Source organism: Macrobrachium nipponense, chromosome 10, assembly GCF_015104395.2.
Source record: "Macrobrachium nipponense isolate FS-2020 chromosome 10, ASM1510439v2, whole genome shotgun sequence".
NCBI lineage: Eukaryota > Metazoa > Arthropoda > Malacostraca > Decapoda > Palaemonidae > Macrobrachium > Macrobrachium nipponense.
The window spans coordinates 101,112,835-101,125,694 of record NC_087204.1 but is presented as its reverse complement, the minus strand read 5'-3'; the positions used below and the strand labels follow the sequence as shown (position 1 = coordinate 101,125,694).

General features: G+C 38.0%; 1 protein-coding gene across 1 annotated transcript in view; it reads right to left on the bottom strand.

Moving 5' to 3' along the window:
• Nucleotides 1-255: 255 nt before the first annotated feature.
• LOC135223815 (uncharacterized) overlaps nt 256-12,860 on the bottom strand; it is a 15,133-nt gene continuing 2,528 nt past the window's right edge. Inside the window, exons 2-4 of the mRNA XM_064262649.1 lie at nt 10,205-10,307; nt 9,542-9,669; nt 256-4,533 (exon numbers count right to left, since the gene is read on the bottom strand). Of these exons, the coding sequence (XP_064118719.1) occupies nt 1,183-4,533; nt 9,542-9,669; nt 10,205-10,307 (3,582 nt within the window). The 3' untranslated portion in view covers nt 256-1,182. The remainder of the gene's footprint in view (nt 4,534-9,541; nt 9,670-10,204; nt 10,308-12,860) is intronic.

The window sequence follows — 12,860 nt, the reverse complement described above, 5'->3', positions numbered from 1 at the left end:
TTGCACTCTGATGATACTTGAGGCCGACGCTTAGCACCTGGGGAACAGCTGAGCTGGAGATATTGTCGGTGTTGGTGGTGCTGGCGGTGGTGATGTAGTGGTGATGGGGCATGAGACTGGGAGTTGGTAGAGGTCATGGCACTCCATAGGTCTTGTTGGGATTGTATTGGGTTCTGAGTACTACAAGGGCTGGCAGGAGGTATGCGAAACTGCAGGGGTGGGGGCAGCACCCTAGAGGAGGTGGGCATGGGGGAGGAGGTGGTGCTGGAGGCAGGAAGCAGTTGCCGGTGGTGATGATGGTGGTGGTGCTGGTGGTGGTGATGGTGATGGTAGAGGTGCTGGGGTTGACGGCCGGACACCAAGTGGTGCTGGGGGATGCGGAAATCCTGGGACCGCCATGCTGAGGAAGAAACCACCAGACCAGGCAATGAAGCGTCAATCTGAGTTGAAGGAGTGCAAGGTCACACTGACGGACAGTTTTTGGTCATGCTTGTCGCCACTTATCTCACACTGAAATCTTTGTGGTGGAAATATTATGCTGCAAGTTGTATTCATCTCTGAAAAGTTGACAAGGGATCTGGGAAGTAAGTATGAGACAAGAAGCACTGGGATGACACAAAACTTTCCTCAGTCAAAGCTTTTAACGTGTTCAGGGACAACTTTTAAAACAAAGGAAATGTGTATTGCAAAAAGCTAGAAGAGTAGCTCTTGTAGTATATTAAAAACCATAATATAAATAAGCTCCTGAACACGTGAAAATGAGATATCAAGTTTTAGTAAGTATATAAAAGCTGGGGAGTGCACTATTTTTATTTACAGTGAGAGGTACAAGTATATTGATAATAGGCATTATAAATTCATAAACTCCAAATGAGAAACAATAATGGAATTGTTTTAACTGTTGCAGTTCATGCTAGAATTAAGAATATGAAAACTTTTATCTTGTTCCATATGGGGAATCATGCTTCAGACATTAACATGCTCTTGATAGGAGTTATTAGATGATACACATTAAATAGATCCTCTCTCAGACAGTAAGTAAACAAATTTCCTCTGTACTGGAGTGTGCTATAAATAAATAAATAAAATCAATCAAAACATAAAACATTAAATTCTAAATGGAGTATGGCTGAAAATATATACTGTACTATAAATATAGGAAACATCAATAAATGAAAAGGTTTATACAAGGTTTGCTTGGTATGTAGTGAGGGAATCTGCCAAAGCACCCACAGTTCGGCTCACATCTGCAGGTTGAAACCAGTCACCATTTGATGAGCCACTGGCAGGTGATACTGCTTTTGGGGGAATGCCTGGGCGGTAGGAAGATGAAAGGTTAAGTGGAGGTGGGGTCAAGGCACTCCTCTCCCCAACTCTTGACGAATCTTCGTTTGAGCGACTCCCTTGAGATTTTCTCCGTCTTGGAGTAACGTTACGACGCTGTCTCGGAGTAGCATCTAAATCGACGGATGCTTCATCATCAGATAAGATACCCCGATCTTCTTTGGGTAAAAGGCAGTCATGTGGCGCCTCTCGTGGCTGAGGAGTTCCATAAACTGATGACTCACTTGATATTTCTGAATATAAACTGTCATAGTAGGTATTAGCTTGGCGTCTATCTGATGGGTGATCTTCAAGAGAGTTGTCTGAAGACCAGCGAGCTTCCAAGGAATCAGACCGCATACGAGGTTCCTGTGGAGACTGAGCAAATCGGTAAACATCTGCAGCCGAGTTTGGCACGTCGCGTGCCGGAGTCACAAGAGAATCAGTGCACAGAGATCGAGAACGTGCTGAGATGACAGTTTTACCTGAATGGTCAGTAGCTGAACTAATCCCATCACAACTCCCAGTCCATGAGTACAAAGACTTCGGCCGACTTCTTCTCTTATGCTGCTGTTGGCTGTGTTTACCTTGTTGCTGGAAGGTGGGGTCTTGCTGAGACGGCCAAGGTTCATTTTTTGATGAAGTTTTGACTGAAGCTTTGCGTGGCATTTGCCAGCTCTTTGTTTCTTCAGGTTTTGGGTTTGGAAACATCCAGTTACCACCCATACAACCTCTCGCTTCAGTTTCTCTACCTCCATCTTTAACACCTGCCTCTCTTCTTCCTGAACTTCCATCCCTTCTCTTGTTTTTATCTAGGTATGGGCAACTCCATTCAGGTTTTCGAATAAACATCTCATTAAGAGATGGATGTGATCTATGCTTATCATCTATTATAGAAACATTTTCTTTGTTCATACTCGAGTCTTTTGGGTAACCACCTGAAATGCGGCTCATTATGTATGACGAAGATACGTCACTTACCTCCATACTTTTCTCACTACTATCATACCTGAAAGCCATTCCCCTAGACTGCCTTGGCATGGTGCCATGCATACATGCACCTTTCATACATTCTCTTGGAGTGCTGAAAGACCCAGAGGAGGGACGTGACGTTAGACGAAGAGATTCAGATCGACTCATGGTTGGCCCATCTTTATGAGATGTATCTCTTGCCAATTCCAAAGATTTATCACAGAGAGAAGTACATGAAGACTGTCTTTGAGGAGTTCTGCCGGGGGTACGAGGGCTATTCCCAGAGACATTCTTTTTTGCTCTTGAGTGACCCCAAGGCTTTTCCTCAGAGTTTTGTCTTATTTTTTGTGCGCCTTGAGCAGGTACAGGTATATTTCCAGAGGGAGATGGAGCAACCTTTGCCGACGTGTAAGGAAGTGAGAAAAACTGGTGTAGATGGAGCTCTGATGGCCGGACATGTGATGATAACTCGTTACTGATATCTTGATCATCTTCTAACCCATATTCAATTCTCTGTCCTTCATCAGAACCAGATATGCTTGCCAGTTTATCTTCATCAAGGGATCTACATTTAACAGGGTGAGGTAAAGTGCCATCCTTTTTCTTTTTACTCTTTGAGTTTCTCCTGTGTGGCAAACTAGAAGTTGAATAGCTAAAATTAGATTGCTTATGCAGATTATAGGAGTGCTTGGGGCTATGATCGTATTCCTCTAAACCACTCAGATAAGATTTCTCAAAGGGAGAGTTAGGAGTTTCCATAGTTGCAGAATCTTGTTTAACACAACCTTTCAGTTCTTTGATAACAGTATCGTACACTAAACACTGATTATTTGGCATACAAGACGTCGAAGCTGCTCTGCTTAACTTGTATTCCTGCTTGTTTCTTCGGTTTTCATTGTCTGCTTTTGGGGAATTTCTCTTGAGTGAGTCATAGGTTTTACTACTCCTACTGCTTCCCTGCTCTCTCTTGAAACTGTCTTTTCTTGAAAAACTTGCTCGTGCTTGATAACCTGATTTTGATTTTTTACCATAATTACCTTCGGGTGTCATTGTATCATTACTGAATGGAACAGGGTAAAATCCCAAATAGTCATGCCCAAACTTATGTATTTGACCCTCATGCCAGCTTTCCCTGTCTCTTGGCCACCTCCATGCCTCCACACTGTGAGCTCTTCGGTGACTTTGATAGTTTTTCATTCTACTGTCATCAGGTAACCTGGCATTTCCTCTGCATTCCATGCTCATGAAGGCTTGATGATGCCATTCTCCAACCATGGAAGATGAATGACCTGCAGTACACTGAGGGTTACAGCAACCCATACTGCTTTGAGGTGGAATATACATGGGTGGAACTGTGCAAGGTAAACTATGATACTCGTTAGGATTTGCGTAACCTGGACTCAGACCGACAGACATTCTGTTATTTACATTGTGAGTATAAATAGCATTAGAGTTAATGTTTCCTTCGTTATGAATAACACTATCCCATCCCACAAACCCCTGTGTGCTGTTTTGGTTGTCTTTATGTAAAACGTTTGTGCCACTTATCATCTGACAAGGTGATTTCAGATTGTCTACTTTATCTGTTAGCCTACTGTCACTGGTCGTGTCCCCAAAGGAAGGTTTATCTTTGAAATCTTTGGCTTGTGGCGAACTAAGGCTGCTCAGTTTCCGAGCGTAGTTTCTCGCGTGTTCTTCCAGGGTCATGCCATCTTCTCGATGGGTGCCAGGAGCATCTTGAGGGTGGTGAATGTGGCTGTGCATAGAGACAATGGGTGATGAGTGCTTGCGGGCGTGGAAGATACTCGTGTTGTGGTGGTGGTGGTGGTGATGGTGGTGATGGTGATGTCTGAGGGCAGCAGCAGCAGCAGCGGCAGCAGCAGCTGTTGAGTGAGGATAGTGAGTAGCAGCAGCAGCAGCAGCAGCAGCGGCAGCGGCAGCAGCGGCAGCTGTAGTAGTAGTAGTAGTAGTTGTGAGGGTGTGGAGGGAAGTAGAAGTGGAAGTGGAGTGAGAGGTTGGGAGGAGACAGGTGAGATCCCGGGGTGGTGGGAGAAGCCGACGCTGTGCCCTCAGCCAGTCGAGGAGGCGGGCGTGGGCGATGTTGAAGGCGTGACGCACAGGGGATGACGCCAACTTACCGGCCAGTAGGGACTTCTCCTGGTGACACAGCCTCTCTAGGTCAGACATTTTCTCCTGCAGGAGACGTTGCAGCTGGATGTACCGCATGTGCAATTCCACCTGGTTATACAAGCGTATCACTACACACTATATAAAAAATGAGAGCTTATCAGCGCTAGGCTAAACTGCGCTTTTAGTTGTAAAAATAAAAATGATTCCTGCAAGGTCAAAAGAAGTGGCCCTACATATATGATATGATATTGTGTGACTTAAGATATAAGACTTACAGAAACTAGCTTATTCACTGTATGCTAGATAAGAGCAAAAACTCTTTGGACACTGTAATTACTGAATTGATCAGCACTAGTAAAGTTTATATCTTACAAGACGAATACAGATACCCAATCAGTGTGGGTTATATGACGGCAGGTAACAATAGTATTTGAAAGACTGATCTTATTTACCATTTTTGTACATCGTTGATCAAAACTGAAAGCATCTCTGACATCATTCTTCACTCTTTTCTATGATTTTTAACTTCATCATGAAAAAAATTTCCTCATAAAGCTTATAATATTATTAAGAGCAATAACTGTTGAAACTGAAGTTACTTGATGTTATAGTAAGGTTTTAAGGCAGCACTCAGCAATTATTACTCATTAGAAATGCCTTATACTGAATACATTACACATCTTATTACAAACTTAGTGCTACAGTCAATGTATGGATAGGATCTGTATTCGTCTCTGTAATAACAACAGCAGATACAAAAATTATGTATGAGCCATGGAGATAAGTCTGAATTAAGAATCCACTACAGAAAACTCTCAAAGATGTTGACTTTGTTAAAAAGATAAGAAAACTATGGAAAAGTATATGTCATTTAATACATGATGATAAAGTTCACTCTCCTCTACAAAGACTATCAGAGATTTTGCCATCGGGTCCTATTAAACACTTAAAAAATCAAGTTTGTAATCGGTGCCAGTCAGAGTTACATGACTAATGACTTGGAGGCTTTTATATACTGTGAAGCATTTCCAAATCGTTTCTTAGTTTGTTTACCAAATTTCGTGCGATTTTTCTCGACAGCGATCGGCAGTTGTTTGATATTCTGAGGTGTATGTATTATGTATGTATGTACGTGTGTGTGGGGGTGTGCAAATTGCCACTCTGCGTTCCCATTGCAATATGTTTACCCACGTGATCCAAACCTTATGAAATGCTCCCTCAATCTCTCAGCCACGTGAAAGGAAAAGATGGGATACAGTGATATCTAACCATCCTCTTTAAATTTCATCCATGCCTCAGATCAGCCAGAAGAATTCCAGAGAATCCCGTTTCTCAGCTGTCTGTCGATCCAAAAATCAACATCTTCAATCACTCAGATGAACCCTATTCATATGGAACAAGCCCACCACAGGGGTCACTGGCTTGAAATTCAAGCTTCTGAAGAATATTATGGTGTTCATTTGAAAGAAGTAACAGAAGGTAGTGGGAAATACAGAAAGAAGATGCCACTTATATTATAAAGGAAACATAAATTAACAAGTTAATAAATAAAAAATTTAATTAATCATTAAAATACAAGAACTGTATTTGGGTGGTAAGTAACCCAGGCCACGAAAATAACATACAGATAACTAATTATAAGTTCAATATATTTAGCTGGAATGTTTAACTTTTCATTATTTTCATATTTTGGTAAGAGATACAATGAAATTCGATTGGTTATATGCCTTTACAGATTTTTAATCAATAACTGAAGACAAACCTAACCGTTTATCATGAAATTCTACCAAAAGCAATTAGCCAACGCCTGCCAATGTTTTGAGATTTTTGGCTCCAGAAAAAAAAAGCCATACGGGAAATAAAAAGAGGATAAATGGATAGGGGGATACCGGAGCAGAGAAGAGAGTTGGGGAAAAATGTTAAAAAAAAAAAGAAACGAAAGGAAAGAGAAAAAATATAGTGAAAGATAGTGTGGGATAGTGAGTCACAACAGACAGGTGTTCGGATATTGGTCTGGGAAAGTGGCACTTGTAGCCGGTCAGACTCAGGAAAAAGAGAAAGAATATGTTTCGGTGATATATATATATATATATATATATATATATATATATATATATATATATATAATATATTCATATACAAGATGTCCATACCATTACAAACGATAGATACTTGTAATGGTACTGGGACTTCATGGACACTGTGTATATATATATATATATATATATATATATATATATATATATATATGAAACTCGATCACTTGCACAAATTGTTCTGTGCATTAATACAATTAGTAACAGGACCCCATTTAAACAGGATGGTATCGAACGGAGATGTTTGTTTTAAAAAATCGTACAAGGTTTCAAGGACTTTCTGTCCCCATCTTCTAACACCCGTATGAAAAGAGTCATCGAAAGTCCCAGTAAGCCCGTAAAATCAACACCAGATACCATGTATATAAACTGTGATTTTTATTCTAAAAAAAAAAATTTACCAGTTTCCAAGGACTTTTCAATCGCCTTTTTTTTATACGGCTACCAGAAGATGAGGACAGAAAGTCCTTGAAAGCTTTATAAGTTGAATTTTATAATAAACATCTCCTAGTAGATGCCAACACGTTAAAGTAAGATCCTGTTACTAATTGTATTAATGCCCAGAACAATTGTGAAAATGATCAAGTATATATGCATGTATGTAATTATACATATATGTATTTATGTGTGTGTATGTGTTTGTATACATTATAGGATATAAAATAAATAGACACCAGCTTCGAAAAGAATCCAATCTCCTAGTTGCACGCCTAAGTATTTTGGCAATTAGAGGTCTCAGAACCTTGCCTTACCACTTCCCAAATTCGATTCGGCTCCCGAAAGTTGGTGAATGTTGGCCCAGCAACGCCCCCCCCCCTCCCCCCTCCCCCTCCCCCTCCCTCCCCCAAGTTTTCTCAAGTTTTTTTCTTCACGTGAACAACGCTAATGCTCACGTAATTACCTTTGCAGGAAAAAATCGTAAAATGGATATTTTTCTTTCATTCTGAGTGTGGTTTTATCATTAGGCGCAAATTTTTTTTTTCTCTCTCTCTCTCTCTCTCTCAACATCGAGATTACCTTGCCTATTTATAGAACTAGATCTCTCTCTCTCTCTCTCTCTCTCTCAACCTCGAGATTACCTTGCCTATTTATGGAACCGAATCTCTCTCTCTCTCTCTCTCTTTCTCTCTCTCTCTCTCACATCGAGATTACCTTGCCTATTTATGGAACCGAATCTCTCTCTCTCTTTCTCTCTCTCTCTTTCTCTCTCTCTCTCTCAACATCGAGATTACCTTGCCTATTTATGGAACCGAATCTCTCTCTCTCTCCCTCTCTCTCTCTCTCTCTCTCTCTTTCTCTCTCTCTCTCTCAACATCGAGATTACCTTGCCTATTTATGGAACCGAATCTCTCTCTCTCTCTCTCTCTCTCTCTTTCTCTCTCTCTCTCTCAACATCGAGATTACCTTGCCTATTTATGGAACCAAATCTCTCTCTCTCTCTCTCTCTCTCTCTCTCTCTCTTTCAACGCAGAGATTACCTTGCCTATTTATGGAACCAAATCTCTCTCTCTCTCTCTCTCTCTCTCTCTCAACATCGAGATTACCTTGCCTATTTATGGAACCAAATCTGGCTCTCTCTCTCTCTCTCTCTCTCTCTCTCTCTCTCTCTCTCTCTCAACGCAGAGATTACCTTGCCTATTTATGGGACCAAATCTCTCTCTCTCTCTCTCTCTCTCTCTCTCCAGACTGAAATGACTGACATTTTCAGCTATCACTAGGCTCTTTGTTACCTTTCCAAAGTGGGCTCAATTTTTTATGATGTCATTCATAAAAATTCGTCACTTGACTTGGGAGAGACAGGAAAGTAAAGTAGATGGAAGTCCTAATCAAAATGCTATGAAGAAATTCGACCAGTTATCTAAATCTACCTTTCATAAGTTATCGCCTCTGGCTGGCATTAATTGTGGAATGGTCATAAAATTGGTTTTTACTGAATATATATTTATGTATGTATATGTATGTATATATATATACATATACATATATTTGTATATATATTTATGTATATACAAATATATATATTTATACATATATGTATATGTGTATATTTATATGTATATACATATATATATATATGAATATATATATATATATATATACATATATATGTATATACAAAATATATATATATAATATATATATATATATATATATATATATATATATGTATATATATATATATATATATATAAATATATATATATATATACATTATATATATATTTATATATATATTTATATTTTCCTTCGTCTTTTCATTAATAATAATTTTTTGTTGGGAAAATTTGTGTAAAAATTCATGATATTAAATTGTATATGCTCCTGTGTTGTTTTCAAAATGAACTGTTTTTCTGGAAGAATCACTTGTTTACCGCGGGTATCCTTCAAGGTGTGGCTAGCCTATGACTCCTCCTCCTCTCTGTAGAGTGAAAATCGCCCTTATGGCTAATTTGGTAGTGTCCAGTTTGTATATTAAGCCTTCTTTTGACTATGGTGTTCTTTGTAAAACCAGTATGCCCTCCAGTAAAGGGTCCGAATAGGACCGAAAGTACTCGCAAACTCGTTTTTTCATTTTTTTCCTTCGTGGCAAAAAAACCTTTATTTATATATATATATACACATATACATAAAATATAAATATATATGTATATATATATATATATATATATATATATATATATATATAAATTAAGTATATATACACATGATATATATGTATAAATACACACACACACACACACATATATATATATATATATATATATATATATATATATATATATATATATATATATATATATATATAGTTATAATACGTACATGTTTACATACGTCGTGTTAAAAAAAAAAAAAAAAAAAAAAAAATAAAAAAAAAAAAAAAAAAAAAAAAAAAAGACATCCATTGTAACTCAACTTATTTAAATGACCTACGGATGGCAAAATCCCTTCAAAACAAAAACACATAAATCTCTGTCTCTGTCTCTCTGTCTCTCTGTCTCTCTGTCTCGCCTTCTCCTTACCTTATGGACACAGTCTTCGAAGAGGACGACCATCCTCATCCTGTCGCCGCATCCTTGGATGAAATTGACGAGGGCCTTGTGGTCCGCCTTTTCCATGTCGTGGCCATTGATGGACAGGATGACGTCACCTGCGCGCGCAGAGAGTTATTAATCACATCGTTGCCATTTGTCGCCAGATACACGAATTTCAAATATTCGACATTTTAAATGTAATTTTTTGTATAGATTTTTGTTTAATTTTGTTTATTTGATGTTGTTAGTGATTAGGTTATACACGATTTTATATATTTTTTATTCATTGATGTCAAATTGATTTGATTAGAGATTGATTTGAGCTAATTTCGGGGATGTGATCTTGTGAGGGAGGATTAATTTGATTTATATGAACGTTGTATACAAGGTAAGGGGGTGTCGTACACACATTATACACACACATTATACATTATATATATATATATATATATATATATATATATATATATATGTGTGTGTGTGTGTGTGTGTGTGTGTGTGTGTGTGTGTTGTGTGTGTACTCCATCTTTCATGCCATACTGAGCTCATATCAAAAGCAAACTGATTGCTGTTAATAATAATAATAATAATAATAATAATAATAATAATAACAAAGACATGTAATTCAAAACTATAGAGAGAACCACCCACCTTCTCTCATCCCCGCTCGAAACGCTGGACCCGAATATTCGACGAAGTCCACGTAGGTAATGACTTCAATCTCGCCATCTTTCTTGTAGTGGATGCCATAGCTCTGAAACAAGAGGGAAATGAGACGGTTCCTCTCTCTCTCTCTCTCTCTCTCTCTCTCTCTATTCCTTCGTTTTTGTGGTGCCTGTTTGCGTACCTCTCTCTCTCTCTCTCTCTCTCTCTTCCTTCGTTTTTGTGGTGCCTGTTTGCGTATCTCTCTCTCTCTCTCTCTCTCTCTCTTTGTAACTACCAATTTACCGGCAAATTTTCCTGTCTAAATTTGCAGCAAACCCTCCACGTCGCTCTCTCTCTCTCTCTCTCTCTCTCTCTCTCTCCTCTCTCCCCGCATATGCCTCGCGTGTCAAAGTGAAATAAGTAAGAAGGCAGATCGATTAGGGAACCCACAGTCCAAACCGGTTAACTTTTCTTGGTTTTGCATCGCTAATTCTCACGTAGGAACGCGCTTGCTGACTTGGCACTGTGCCAACGATGTTCACAGCTTTTATTTCACAAAGCTGAATGTTACAGTGGTATAAGGATTGTTCTGGCACTGTATATGTAAGATAACGTGTGTTGTATTGCTACTATGATTGTTCTGGGATTATAAATGTAATACTAATGCATTTTGGGATTGTTACACTGTTGTAAAGGTTGTTCTGGGATTGTTAATATCATATTTATGATCAATGTATCTGGGGATTGTTTAATCATAAATCCGATTGTTACACTGCTGTTAAGCTAGTTCAGGGATTGTGATTGTAAAACGTCGAATGTTACACTGCTATGAGGATTGTTCTGGCACTGTAAATGTGAAAAAAAAGAAAAAAACGAATGCTATACTGCAGTAAAGATTGTTCATGGATTTTAAATATTATATTTATGCTCACTGCATTTGGGGATTGTTAGTCAACTGATTGTTATCTGAAATGGCGGCGCAGCTATGTGGCTGAAGATTGTTCATTAATCAATGTTTCAATTGTACAAGTCACAACCACCTTGTAAAAATAAGATTGTAAATGTAAAACCATCTTATTTGTATAAGAAAATAATTTGTACCTAATTGAAAATGAAATGTCAGAAAATTATTAAAGGTAATTTTTTTTTATATAATTTCAAAAATCATTGAAATGTAATTATATCTTTCTTAAGAAGTAACCTTCACAGGCAACTGCTGACTGGGTATTGTTGACCTATATGAATTGTCACGTCAGGTCACGCAATCTATGAATCAGACCATAGCATACTTGCCGTCCTTTAAGATGCCAATATTTCGTCGTCATGGAAAGTGAATATTCTTTAACTGTGAAACTTCATTTTGCTGTCCACCTCCTTCAACAGTTAATTACTGGGATTGATAATTGATTCTTAAACTCTCTCTCTCTCTCTCTCTCTCTCTCTCTCTCTCTCTCTTGAATTCTGAAGTTGATTTTATATCTTGTTTTAATTCAGCTCTTACTTTTCAGTCTCTCTCTCTCTCTCTCTCTCTCTCTCTCTCTCTCTCTCTCTCTCTCTCTCTAACTTTTGAATCATGCAATTGATCCTAGTGTTTACTGTAATTCAGCACGCATTTACCAATCTCTCTCTCTCTCTCTCTCTCTCTCTCTCTCTCTCTCCTTCAAATTATGCAGTTGATTCTAAACCTCTTTCTACACTTCATCATGTATTTTTCAACCTCTCTCTCTCTCTCTCTCTCTCTCAGCCCAATTTATGGGTAGTATAACCTGCGTACTTTATTGCACGGCGTATTTTATCTTGTAATAGCATTGAATTTTCCTATAATTTATATTCATTATTTGACTCCTACGTACTTTTGAGTGGGTTATTACTTACAGTGGAATTCCTTGGTCCACTTACACCTCTCTTTACTGCACGGCGCACTGTTGGCAGTCGTATCTTTTGTAAGGCCGCGACTTCCGTTGTGTCTTACCTTTGGGTATATTCCAAATTCCAGTTTCAGTCGTTTCTTGTAATCCGGCGAGTTCCGTTTTGTCTTACCTTGGGTATATTCCAAATTCCAGTTTCAGTCGTTTCTTGATTTTTTTTGTTTTTACTGATGTAGTTTCTCGTGTGGCGTCTGCAGAGTCGTTTTAGACTTCATATTAAACTTTGCAAACTTCAAAGTTCGTTCCAATTTTAACTTGACAAAGTTCTTCGAAGTTCATTCCATTTTAGATTTTACACGGATCTTCAAAGTTCATTCTTTTATATATATATATATATATATATATATTTGGAAGTTTATTTCATATTAAACTTTACAAAGTTCAAAGTTCGTTCCAATTTTAACTTTACATGGTTATTCAAAGTTGACTCCAATTTAGACTTTACAAAGTTCTTCAAAGTTCATTCCATTTTGATTTTTTTAAGATTCTTGATATTTCATTCCACTTCAGATCTTAAGCGGATCTTCGAAGCTCATTGTTTTTGAAACTACAAAATTCTGAACATCTTTCAGCTCTATAAAGATCAACATTCATTCCGTTCTAACTTAACAACGTTCTTCAAATTTATGCCATTCTGAACAGAGTTCTTAAGATTTCATGCAATTTTAAATTTTGCAGAATTCTTTAAAGTTCACTCCATTTTAAACTTTACAAAATTTTTCAAATTTAATTTT